Here is a 13,980-nt window from a genome sequence, read left to right as displayed (position 1 = left end):
AAGAGCAAAACTAGTATAGCTACACAGAAGAGAGAAAGGGATGTAAGTCAATCATACCATTCAAGTGTTGCAGGACCAGAAAGGGGGGGAAATGTATATTCAATAAAAATATGCTTCCTAAGCAAAAATGAAAATTTTTCAAGTAAGTAAAAATTGAATTAGTCTCAAGCAGATCTATACCAACCTCCTCTCCAAAATGGTATATCAGAATGCAAATAAATTAGTATGAAAATAGAGTCTAACCTGATCTAATTTTAATTTTCTTAATTAAAAAGAAAGTTTATAAATTCCAGTCATTCATTATTACTTATAAAGTATTTTCAGTTTATTTCATGACCACCATGACACAGAAGTGTATCTATATAATAGATGAGCTACTGCTGACATATGATTTTTGATACATAATTTTATAGTTAAGAAAGAACTGTTCATTTCATTCTTGAGCAAACCTACCTCTTTGTTTTGGAAAAATCTCTTCAGGATGCTGGAAAAGAAATTAAAAATGCATTAGATAATGACTGCAACATATAAACCTAAATGGAATTTCAAAAATTATTAAGATAAGTACCTTCATTACAGGCCTGGCTCGCTTCTCAAACAAACCACTTGGAAAAAGGTAAGCAATAGCTCTCTGAAAAGATACACAAAGGTTACATGAGCAAGTTAATATTATGATGAATAGTTATTGAGCACTTGCTGTGTACCAGATATTAAACAATGTATTTCATACACATTATTTCATTTCATAATCTTTTACATGGAATAAAATTAACCACGTACACTTCCCCAAAAAGAAAAATCATTTCAATTATTAAATTGGTTATTAACAATTTTTAAATGCCAGCTTCAAACATGAATGTGATAACAAAAAAGGAAAATTTTTTAAAAGGAAAATTAGAGGTGCTCCTATACAACTTTTCTATAAAACTGTCTTTCTTAACTGTTAATCAAAATTCAGAGGCAAAAAAGACTGACCAATTGAATTACACAGAAGAAAAAATGGGTCAAATGTATTATTCATAGTAAGAAAAGTGCAATCAAGACGACTGAGATACCACTTTTCATTTAATAGAATCAGACACAAGTTCAAAGGCTTGACAGCCCACTATTGGCAAGGCTGGAGAGAGACTCTTGATACCTCGCTGGTGGGAGTGTCAAATGGTACAACCTCTACCTCTACAGTTGGAAATCTGGCACTATTCAACCAGACTGCATATACATTTCCCCCACTATTCCCACTCCTACAAATTCACCTTGAAGATACACACCAACAAATATAAAACAACATCAATACAGGTAATGGGAACAAAATATTAGAAACAACCAAATTGTACACAAGAGGTTGGTTGCATAAATGATGGCGAATCTACACAATGAAGGACTTCACTGCTACAAAAAAAACTTGAAAAGAAGTAAGATACAAATGTCTTAGTATGTGATGCATGGTGTAAGAAAGAGGAATAAAAAAAATACTGTAGTATAGAGAGAAATAGACACAGGTTTTTTTTTTTTTTTCAAATATAAGCCCCCCAGAAAGGCTAAAGTAGAAAATATTAATAATCATTAGCTATTGAGGAGTGGGAGGGAGCAGGTGAGAAGCCCAGTAATGAGACTTCTCTGGGTAAATATAGAATTTTCAAAAGAAATGCTAAATCTTAATGTATGTACTTAATAGCTTTTAATTCCCTACTATATTAGGCTGTAACAACACAACCAATTATATTATGCTATATAAAGTGCTATATCACCAATTATTAATATAGTATATACAAGATACTACATTATATTGCACCAACTATATTACATTGTATTTGTACCAAACTACATTTGCTTTTGTGGAGAAAGTCCATAGGGCAAAAGATAGCACGTTAGAATAAAAGTCAAGTCACAAAATTCAGTAAAAAGAAAGGATAAAAGATAAAGGAATAAAAGAGAGAACAGTAAATATGATAAACCATTTTTTAACTAAATATCAAGCAATACAAAGTAAAAGAGACACAGCCCAGCATGTTGTCATCTGTTTAGTATGCATGGGACAGTACCAACGTGACCTCACCTATTACTTCCAGCTATCTCCTATGGGCATTTTAAACTGATTTTTTACAAATTCTGAAACAAACAAAGGACTACCTGGATTTTATTAAAAAAAAAAAAATGTTGCTTTCTGTGTCTGCTTAACTCCCAGTTAACATATACAGTTGTTAAAATTCAAGTAGGTGAATACCCTTTTGAAATAAATAGTAAATATTTATAAGAACAAGAGAATTCTGACTGCTAGTATGACATTAAACAGCCTACAGATAAGCTTTGGGCGGAGCATTACATGCTATGAAACAGTAAAACCCTTATTTTCATTGCAATACAGATTTCAGAAGAAAGGAAGCAGTGAACATGAAAATCGGGTAAATGTGTAAATAATATAGCCCTTATTGTGTCATATAACCATAGAAATGCTTTTCAAGTACAATCATTCCCAGTGATTCTGATTTGTAAGGACATCAACTTTATCCAGTTCTTTTGAGGAGTAAATAACGTATTTGTAAAAGCGTAGCACACAGCAGGCACTCAATAAATGTCAGCTATACAAAAATGTTCAGTCTTTGTGAAGTTCTTTCCCACATTATTTTAAGACTTACCTAGTTATTCATTCTTTACCTCTATATAGACAAAGAACTAACTAGCCCCAAATCAATCCAATTATCTTAAAAACAGACTATTTCTTCACTGACATTAAAGATATACAGATATTTAGTAGTAAAATTACCAGAAAAACTCTTATGTACTTAAAAGAGAAGACACTGACCTTTACCTTGATAAATCATACTCAACAAATATTTATCAGACAGAAGTTCTAGGCACTCTACTAGTTAAGAAAGATGAGCAAGACATGGCTTTGACCTCATTCCAGCAGACCTCAAATACAGGGGCTGCTGTAATACTATACATGAAAGAAATTGGCCTAATAGAATACACACCAACCTGTGGTAGAATTACTATAGGTTACTTAGGATACCGAGGAGGGTGGTCAGTTACATTTCTCAGTGATACTTTTCATCTGGCTTTTCTGAACAGTCACCACTTTCTTGCTAAACAAGTGCCTTTATACCATTTTCTCTGCCTGGAGTATCATTGTTTTACTTCTCCATTTAACACATTCCTATGTGTGTTTTAAAACCTAGATCAAATGCAACCTCGCCTTACAGCATCCTGAAATCCTCAGGGCTGCTTTTCTCTTCTTTGTTTATATCCCTATCAGAGTACTCTCCAGGCTTCTCTACTGCCCTGCCAACTCAGTCAAACAGGAGAGATCGTCTTTCAGGACCCACACCATCTGGCTGGTCCATTCTCTCTCCATCTTTATCACGGCAGCAATCACAAAAGGCTAGTGCTCACTTTTCCCCTTTATGTACCAACTGCTGCCATATTTGTGAGCAACCCTAATGCTCAAGTGAAAGAATCATCTAAACAAGACTCCTGGTGTCATCTAGGCCAATAAATAGCCTTCAATTCTCAATGACATTCCTGTCCTTAAAAAGCACACACCCGGGGGCCTCCCCTGGTGGCGCAGCGGTTGAGCACTGGGCTGCGAGGCTGCCCACAGCCTCTGCAACGCTGGTTCGTTACCCGGCTGCCGGCGAGGGTCCCACACACACACAAAAAAAACCCCCAAAAACCAAAAAAAAAACAAAAAACGAAAACACACACACCCAGACCTCCCCGGTGGTGCAGCGGTTTAGTGCTGGGCTGTGAAGCTGTCCGCAGCCTCTGCAGCGCTGGTTCGATCCCCCGCTGCCGGGCAAGGGTCCCACATGGCGCACAGACCTCTCCTGCCGCGCCAGCTGCTCCCCTCAGCAGTGTACTTCGTCTGTCTGCCTGCTCTGTCTCCACTCTGGCTCTGGTGAATTCTTCACCCTCCAGCGCTTCTAACTGTACCCAGTGCTTGTATAAATAAATAAATAAATAAATAAATAAATCTTATAAAAAAAAAAAAAAGCACATACCCATCTCTTGTGGCACTACTGAGGTCTGCTGCCACTAACCAAAATGGCCTTAAAATACTGTCTCTGAGGCAGGAAAGAGCTTGGATTCTATACCTCATTTCAGCCTGAATTTCAATGCTAGGGGCAAAAGGTAGGAACATTTAAATGCAGGAGGTAGTAGGAAAATGTAAGAGTATAGATACATATAAACATGTATCTGAGGTAAAAATGAGAATAATATCACGGAAGACTCCAGATAATCAGTTAGTCCTCTTGTACCTTTTATGAATTTAGGGGTCCTTATTGGCACAGCTCTGTTTGTTCCCCACCCTTCTGTTATTCTTTTCTATAGTTAATCTTAATTTGCTGCCAGAAAGAAAAATATATAAATAATGAGTTATGGCAAATACTGAAAACTTCTTTCATTTTTCCCCCCTGCAACTCCTTTCTCCTAGAAACAAAACCTAAGGAAGAAAAATAACAACCAAACATAACAACCAAAAAGACATCCATCCACCCTCCTTCTTTGTCCCTGCAATGCTTATCTAAAGGAACAACATTGTCCTCCAGAGCCTTGGAGGGCAGGGTCTTGTCTATAATGTGCACTCCAGGGAACATTCTAGCTGGTTCTCCTGTATGGTTTCAAAAGTCCAGGCTAAGAATAACTCCTTCACCATCATCTTAATGGCAGGGTGAGAGAGGAGTATGTCATCTTTCTCTCCAAAACCTGTTGTTGGTAGTGATGCAGATACTGGAAATTCTCTATTTGCTAACATGAAAATGTGGGTGCTCCAGGCAGATGTTTCAGCACTAGTTCCATCAGCATAGTCTCACTGTGGTTACTGCTGTCTCTTGTTACTAGGAACTGTGTCAGCTAGGAGAGGGTGATGACCCCATACGCCCCTTTGTAGTGGGAGAGACACCCACTCAGGGAGCACAGAAGCTTTCCTGATTTCTACCTCTTAGGTCGTCTTCCTACGCTAACAAACCTCAAGGTTAAAATTTCACCTTCCTTGATCAAAATTACCTGATCCTACTTCAAGGTCAGTCTAAGAGAAATTAGCTCAATGGAAGGCATCCCTTATACTTTTACGTAAGACGGTCTTTTAGGGCATGGTGACTTGATGTTTATTTTAGTAGAAAGCATTTGCTTAAGTCCTTCCAAATACAATATTTAACTCTTCATCTCTACCCTTAACCCAATAATTTGTCCCTTTGACTTTCTCAAAAGGCATAGGCTCAAAAGACTTCCCCAAACTCTCCTCACAGATGGTAGGCAGTATCACCCTCACTCCTCCCACTTGGCAACTTCTGATCGACACTGGGGATACATTTTATGGAAGAAAAGTTCCATGGATTCATCTCTTGAATCTTTTGGGGCTTCCTAAAACATACAACTAAAGATACAATTTCCCAATTTGACAAAGCTATGGTGGGTATTTCAAATAAGATAATTAAAACAATGACATAAAAACAAAAATGGTTGGAGGCAGAAGGGCTATTTCTCTCTCTCTCTCTCTCTCTCTCTCTCACACACACACACACACACACACACACACACACAAACACACAGATTAAATTAAGGTAAAGATTTGTCTGGGAAAGGCTGGGAAGTACAACTAGAAAAGAAAGTGAGAACCATGAAGGAAAAGGAAGTGTTAAAATACTTCAGTCTTTTTAAAAGCCATTTTCCTGATGTTATTCAGAAATATCTATATTAGCATGATAAAAATGCAGAATTTAAATATTATGATAGGTGAAATTAAGTCAACCAGAAAACCAGTGGAGGAAGGTGGTGAGGTAAATACTTGACTCTATGCTAATGCTAACTTCTCCATCAACTGCTAAAGTTCTATGATTCCCTGGAGCGCATGTGGCACTTACCAGGCACTAGAGAACAAGGACCAGCAGGGAATGGTCAAGGTCCTCAAGTATCTTAAAGGAAAATTGGCATTTCACATAAGAACTGTGTTTTGCCCACTTGGATCAAGTTTATCAACCAAGACAGAATTAACAGAAATTTCATAATTATCTGAAATAAGTACCTTTTCAACAATCTACCTAAAAAACTACCATTGAACTAAGAAACATCTGGGACTCGATGATTCTTCAAGGAGTTAGAAAACAATATTATTAGCTCAATATTTTTGTTTTAGGCTTGGCATTTGTGTTTTAAGAGACCAATTCTTAGTCTGGGAAGCTGATTTTGAAGGTAGCCTATAGTTAACACACTGGTATTCAAACATTAACAACATCCACAAATATACGCCTCCAATACAAAATCACTGTCTAACTCCGATTTAAGGTTGTTGACATATTATTAATCTTTCATTTTACATTCACTGAGAAGATTGGGGTCACAGGAATAAAAAGCAAAGGGAATTTCCCTATAAGCTCTAGCTAATATTTCTGTATTAAGTTCTAGAATTTCTATGAAAATTAACTTGGCAAAGTTCTTGGGCATTTTAAACTAATGTCACATTTAGAAAAAATGTCACATATATAACTTAGATCACCAAAAAATAAAAAAAGTCCTGCTTCTTTCAGAAAAAAAGAGTGAAATACATATTTAAGATGGATAAAACCCTTCAAAAATTTAGACTACAGCATGGTCTACCTGAATCTCAAGCAAAAATAAAAATATTTTTATGGGGGATTGTAGGGTAAGGAAAAAGTATCAGGCTTTTCTGCCCTCCCACCATTAGGATAGATGAGGGAACCCTGTGGTCCTGAATGCATGCCTGATGGCGGTTACCTGAAGTGGATACACCTGGGCTGAGAGACTGAGTTTATAAGGGCGGCGTCGTGGGGACGCCAGCAAAAGCCAAGAACGAACAGAAACGGAGAGAGGAGCAGAGAAGCTGAGAGAGAAGCAGAGCCATGAGAAGAGCAGAGAGAACGTGAGAGAAGGCCAGAGAGCCCAGAGTGAAGATTTGCTGGGGGCCCGGGAGGCCTGCCAACCTTCCGGCCCCCCAGGACCCTGGCCTGCTGTATACCCAGTAAATCCCAATAAAAACCTGCAAAAGCCACTGAGGCTCCAGGACTCTGACTACTCCTTTACCGGGTCTGATGGATCAGAAAACCTGCACTGTGTCATTCCTGACCCTACAGGGATTTATTTGGGATATACTTATCCCAAATAAGCCATGGGATAAAGTAATTCTCATTTGTAAACACGTTTCCTTTTCAGATTTTAAGGAGAATACTGTAACTCAAGGGTTCCCTAAGATGAAGGCAACGCATTTAACTATATTCTTAGGCTTAAGTCAAAGCCTGCATAAAAGGATTGCAGACTCAACCCAGGAGAAGCACTGGGTCAGGAATGCAATCTCTATTAATTAGGTATCCCAGCTGGGCAGTGGGTTTGCAGCTGTTAACTTGATCAATGACTTACCTAAATGTCATCTCTACTGATTCGCTTATAAATTACCAGCAAGTGAGACTAATGTACAGGTGCTAATTTATTTAAACTGTTCTCTACAGTTCTACATAGCTTTATAAACTGCATCTGGCACCTAATGTTAGCTGTCAGTTGTACTTAGACATGCCTGTCCTAACGACTCTGTTCATTAGAAGTGAGCACAAATTATGAAATATTGTGAAAAATGATACATCAAATGGAATGGGCACAGCAAATCAATTAGAGAAACTTCATACAGCATATTCACACTTAGGAGAATAAAACATTCTGGTTTCAGAATGAGGTCTATAATACCAATTAAAAAGTAATTGGTAGACTTCAACAGTGTTATATATCAATTTGCTGGCTTTTTTCCTGAAATTCTATAGTAATGGAGAACTTTTAATTCCCAAATAAAGACATTAGTAAATGCAAGTGTGAGTCTGTATTCATAACATTTAATATAACTGAAATGTCTCCCACTTAAAATTTATAACTGATACTACTTAATTAAAAAAAGGAAAATGCAAATGTCAGTAGTCTTCCATTTTTTTGTGTGTTTACAGCATGATTTTGAGAAAAAGAATTTTTGTTGGTCCATGTGAAAGGATTAAAAAACTCAACAACAGCAAACTGATTAGCAGTAACTGTAACCCAGCATCTACTCTAGCATAACAAACAGTGTGTTACAATGTCTATAAGATTCTACAGACAGGGACTGAGCTACAGGTGGTCAGCCTTTAGCCTTGGGTTTGCCCTGACTCTTGTTACACAGTATGGGGGCTGGTTTTAGGCTCCATATATGTAGAATCTTCTTTTGAGCAACCTGTAACTGCTTTACATTCATCTATAAAGCTCAACTCCATGTCCATCTGACAGATTCTTCCTCTCAGTATCTGCTGTTACAGCCAAAAATACTTTTTACACAATGATCAACATTTGGCAGTTGCCTGTGAAGGTTTATGGAATAGGAGTCGAGAACCACGGTATTAAAATATATTTTCAGAATATTTAGCACATATTTAAGAACTTTCAACAAGACACTGCATACACTATTGATTTTAGAGGAGACCTGTTTTTCCTTCTATTAGTTTTTTTTTTTTAAGTCTGCATTTTTTTTAAAGATTTATTTATTTATACAGGCACTGGGTACAGTCAGAAGCGCGGGAGGGTGAGAAAATTCACCAGAGCCAGAGCGGGGAGCAGAGCAGGCAGAGGGAGTGAGGTACACTGCTGAGGGGAGCAGCAGGCAGGGGAGGTCTGCGTGCCATGCGGGACCCTCCTCCGGTGGCCGGGGGTGGGGGTGGTGGGGGGCAGCCGGGGATTGAACCAGCTTTGCAACCCAGCGCTCAACCGCTGCACCACCAGGGAGGCCCTCCTTCTATTAGTTTTTTTTTTTTTTTTTAATTTTTTTCTAGAGGCATGTCTTATTTATCTATTTGTTTGTTTGGTCTATACATGCACTGGGTACAGTCAGAAGCCGGGAGGGCGAGAGAATTCACCAGAGCCAGAGCGGGGAGCAGAGCAGGCAGAGGGACCGAAGTACACTGCTGAGGGGAGCAGGGGGCGGCAGGAGAGGTCTGCGCGCCATGTGGGACCCTCCTCCGGTGGCCGGGGAGCAGCCGGGGATCGAACCGGCGCCGCAGAGGCCGCGGGCAGCTTCGCAACCCAGCGCTCAACCGCTGCGCCACCTGGGAGGCCCCTCCTTCTATTAGTTTTTAACGCTTATCAGTGGTACCACAGTGGTTCAGTAAGGAGAACAGGTGGTTGCTTTCTTTTTAATATAACTTAAGAAATTAGAACTGGATTAATTTATTCAAAAAGGAAAAATCTATATTGACACTCATGGCTAATTTCTTTTTAATTTGCTAATTCATAAATTAAAATAAAAATTTTCATATATTGATAAATTTAATAAGATTGACCATTAAATATAGCAAAGTGATTTTGCAAAATAAAATTCCACCAGATATGCAAAGCCTTAGCTTTAATAATAAAAATCTTCATTAAAATAGTGACAAGAATATTTCTATTCATAAAATTTTATTCATAATTTTTATTTTACCAACCCATTAGCTGTAATCTTTTGAAAAGCCTTATAAAATTAAGGAAGCACTAGCACATAAGTTTAGATAGGTATAATTTCCCCACATAAGTTATATATGCTGTACTGAGTGGGGCCAAAGATCAGATATCTATTTAAATTCAACCTTCTGAATTAAGTTGTAAACCTAAAAATCAATAAAGAAAAGGCCTATGAAAAGTCAGAATAAGCTGACACAAATTCATGATGTTACCTTGTAGGAAGAGTATGCAGGCCCACATGTCAAGTCTAGTGGTGGTTAGTTTTAATTCACATGCCTAACAAGTCTAGTTATGCCAGAAGATTAGAAGGTATGAAGAGCAGGTAGGGGCAGATACACAGACACAGACAACTTGACAGGAAAGGAGATGGCAGGAATCAGTAATAAAGCACAGGAAGGCCATTCGGTACAGGGACAAACATGCAAGTCCTTGAGTCACAGCTTAAGCCATACTAAAAAGTAAAGCCCTTAGGCACTGTAAGATTAAATTATAATCACTGTAATCTAATAAGTAAGGTTGAGGAACTATAATTTATTTCAGAAAATGTTACTCAAAATATAAAGCTTTGAAAGTGTAGGAAAAAAGACCAGATATACAAAGGCCTGTATACTGTACAGCTTGGTTCCTCAACAGTAAATATACACTCACAAGTATTTTGATAATGATTAAATGTGCTAAAGTATAGATCATAATGCACTAGAAAGCATCTTACACATTAATAGAAGGTTTCTAGTATTTCTCATTACTAAAGAGCAATTAAAAATAGGGTTCCCTTATCTGGAAAATTTACTATTGTGGACTAACTTCCTGATCATATTAAATAAGAAAAACTATTTTACCTAGTTTTATTATAAAAGACACTATGATTTTTAAATATATAACAGCAATCACAAACTTCCAGAGATTACCTGGAAGCTTAAAATATTTTTCTGATTTTGGTTATTAAATTATTCATTAGCATAAAACATTCATCAGCACAAAAAAGCTAAATAAGACTGATCAACTGTACCATCTCTCTTTTAGTTTATATACATAACCAAAACATAAATGAAAACAGGAATCATAATGGTTTATAATTTTAATGCTTTGGTGATGGTTGTCATTGTCTTCCTTTTCTCTTATATCTACTTAGATGTCAAAGGGAGTTCACTTAATAATATACCAAAATGTTTAATTGATACAGAATGTGATACTTAGTGAGACAGATTAATCACTTGCAGAATCAAGTCAGTGTCAAGGAAAATGGTCAATACTCACTTACATACTGGTGTTTTTTAGTGAGGTAGGTAAGACAAAATACCAGGCTACACTACACAACGCAATTTCTGGTTTAAATCACTCAATGATGTATCAAGCACTCAAGTATTTCAGATTATTCTCCCCAAAACTCAGTCTCAGGTGGCATGGAAGATTTGTGTGACAAAGACAGTAAGAGAACTAATAAATGATTGAAGATATGGTAGGTTTTATTTATTACAATTAATAGTAATGAGAACAATAACAGCTTGTTTTAATTTCATGCTCCTTATTTATATTCTGAGGTAGGCAGCAGGCATTGATATTTTAAAGAAAATCACGTAACAGTGTTGTGACTTGCTAAATGTTATAATGCTAGTCAGTCACAATGCAAGAAAATCTATTCTACAACATCACTTCAAATACAATGAATTTATTTAAAACATGTCAATTGATCAAGGTTCTATATGTCTTATATTTATATTCCTCATAAAACAAGAAATTCAATTTAGAAAATTGTACATATTTTTAAAAGGCAATTGGAATGTTTTTCATATTAATTCATGGCTTCATTTTTACTGGTTAGATCTAAAAGAGGTTTTTATTATATTCTATTAGCACAACAACAAAATATTACCAACTTACTCTCACCATAATAAACCAACATGCAGTTTTAAAAGTACAGAAAAGTTGTCACCTCTCATGTTTACAAGGTGATATTAAACATCTCTTCTCTGGAAAACAATTCTATACTTTAAGAACCAGAACTAAACATATTGTTTCTGTCTGACTGAATGACAGGGTCCTTTTAGATATTTCTAAATAATATAAAAACGATACTCTAAACTGATACACCAACATGTGCCTATTGTAAACTCCTTAACAAAAAATATTAAGATAATCTATGAAAATAGTTGTTTCAAATCTTAAATATTTTTGCAAAAATATACTTCACAGACGGTTTTAGCTATCATTATTTTAGCAATTCAGTAAGCAGTATGGAAAAGAAGTTCCTAAAATACATAAAATAAGTTTAATCTGAATACAATGGCACCTAATTTACCTATGTGAAAATTATACAGTGAGCCTAGACTTTTAACTAGGTAAATTAAACTACAAGCCATGTCTACCCTGTAGAAACTTTATCTTCGGCCTCCCCTGTGGCACAGCAGTTGAGTGGTGGGTTGCGAAGCTGCCCGAAGCCTCTGCAGCGCTGGTTTGATCCCCAGCTGCTCCCCAGGCTGCGTATGGCGCGCAGACCTCTCCTGCCACCCTCTGCTCCCCTCAGCAGTGTACTTCGGTCCTTCTGCCTGCTCTGCTCCCCCTCTGGCTCTAGTGAATTCTCTCACCCTCCCTTGCTTCTGACTATACCCAATACTTGCATAAATAAATAAATAAATAAATAAATAAATCTTTAAAAAAAGAAAAAGAAACTTTATCTTCACGAAAATAATTTTAACATTCCAATCTAATACTGGGATGTTAACTACAAATCAGTTATCAATTAGATTTAAAAATCTTCAACAAAATTGCTAGCAAGATGTCCAAAAAGTGAAACTTATTCCATGAACCAAGGTGTTGATTTATCAAATCAATTAATAAAAAAATCATAAATAAATTGTATCCTTTGAAGTATTAAGTGAGAATAAAATCTTTGTTCTTGAGAGTTTTAATTGACATCTACTGTTTTAGCGCAAGGTCATATAAAAAGTTTTGCTATTAATAGTAATATTTCATTTAGCAATGTTAAAAAATATAAAAACCTCCATTTGGGGGCCTCCCTGATGGCGCAGCGGTTGAAAGCTGGGCTGCGAAGCTGCCTGCAGCCTCTGCAGTGCCGGTTCGATCCCCAGCTGCCAGCGAGGGTCCGACATGGCTGGCGTGCAGACCTCTCCTGCCGCGCCCGCTGCTCCCCTCAGCAGTGTATTTCATCAGTCTGCCTGCTCTGCTCCCCACTCTGGCTCTGGTGAATTCTCTCACCTTCCTGCGCTTCTGACTGTACCCAGCACTTGTATAAATAAATTAATAAATAAATCTTTAAAAAAAAAAAATCTGCATTTGAGGCCATCATTGCAAAGATGTATTTATAGGTAAAATGAAACAGTCCTTTGTGATTTTTTTGTGTCAAAGCTTTTTTTTTTTTCACTTGTATTTCACTCTTTATTCCTAATAACATGTTACTAACTTAATAAAAAGAAAATGAAAAAAAAAAAGTGATACACCATACCAAGAAAAGTCATGATCAGCTCAATAGAAGCAAAATAGCATTTAACAATTTCCGACACCCTTTTATGATAAAAATGTCCTACAAAAACCCCATAGTTTATATTATACTTATGTAATGGTGAAATACTGACTACTTTCTCCTATCATCAGAAATAAGATGAGGATGTACACTCTTACCATTTCTATTCAACAGTGTTTTAGGTTCTGGCAAGGATAACTAGGCAAGGAAAAAAAAAAAAAAAAAGGAATGCAGATTGAAAGAAAGAAGTAAAACTATTTCTACTTCTATTTTCAGGCAATATTTTATTTGTTTGTTTGTTTGTTTATTTATTTATTTATTTAATGATTGCATACAAGAGCTGGGGTATAGGTCAAAAGTTTGAGGGATGAGAGGATTCACCAGAGACAGAGTGGGGAACAGAAAAGGCAGACTGACTGAAATACACTGCTGAAGGGAGCAGCAGGCGAGACAGGAGAGGTCTGCTGCACCATGTGGGTAGCTCCCTGGCCTGCTGGGATTAAACTCGTTCTGCAGAGGCTGCAGATTGCTTCATAATGCTGTGCTTAACCCCTTGTGCCACCAGGGAGGCCCCAGGCAATATTTTATTTATTTATTTTTTAAAGATTTATTTATTTTGTACAAGAACCGGGGTACAGGCCAGATGCGCAGGAGGGTGAGAGGATTCACCAGAGAGAGAGCGGGGAACAGAACAGGCAGACTGACGAAATACACTGCTGAGGGGAGCAGCGGGCGAGACAGGAGAGGTCTGCCCCACCATGTGGGACCCTTGCCGGCTGGCCAGCTGTCCGGCCAGCCAGAGGGAATCAAACTGGTGCTGCAGAGGCTGCGAACAGCTTCGCAGCTCGGTGCTCAACCACCTGTGTTACCAGGGAAGGCCCTCAGGCAATATTTTATATACAGAAAATCCAAAGGAATCCACTAATAAAAACTAAGAATTAGCAATGAGAGGTCAGCAAGGTTGTAGCATTCCGGATCAATAAGTAAAAATTGTATTTCTATCACAAAAAAGAATCCCAAAAAAAGCAAACAAT

General features: G+C 37.4%; 1 protein-coding gene across 2 annotated transcripts in view; it reads right to left on the bottom strand.

Annotated features, from left to right (window-relative positions):
• Positions 1-13,980, bottom strand: part of MRPS9 (mitochondrial ribosomal protein S9) — a 53,014-nt gene that overhangs the window by 30,866 nt on the left and 8,168 nt on the right. For both annotated transcript variants that reach the window (XM_037528028.2, XM_037528029.2), the window contains exons 3-4: positions 569-631; positions 454-484 (exon numbers count right to left, since the gene is read on the bottom strand). In XM_037528028.2, the coding sequence (XP_037383925.1) occupies positions 454-484; positions 569-631 (94 nt within the window). The remainder of the gene's footprint in view (positions 1-453; positions 485-568; positions 632-13,980) is intronic.

This window comes from Talpa occidentalis, unplaced genomic scaffold (assembly GCF_014898055.3).
Source record: "Talpa occidentalis isolate TD23 unplaced genomic scaffold, MPIMG_talOcc4v2.1 talOcc4.5, whole genome shotgun sequence".
NCBI lineage: Eukaryota > Metazoa > Chordata > Mammalia > Eulipotyphla > Talpidae > Talpa > Talpa occidentalis.
Note: the sequence above shows the minus strand (reverse complement) of the source record. Positions and strands in the feature narration are given on the sequence as shown.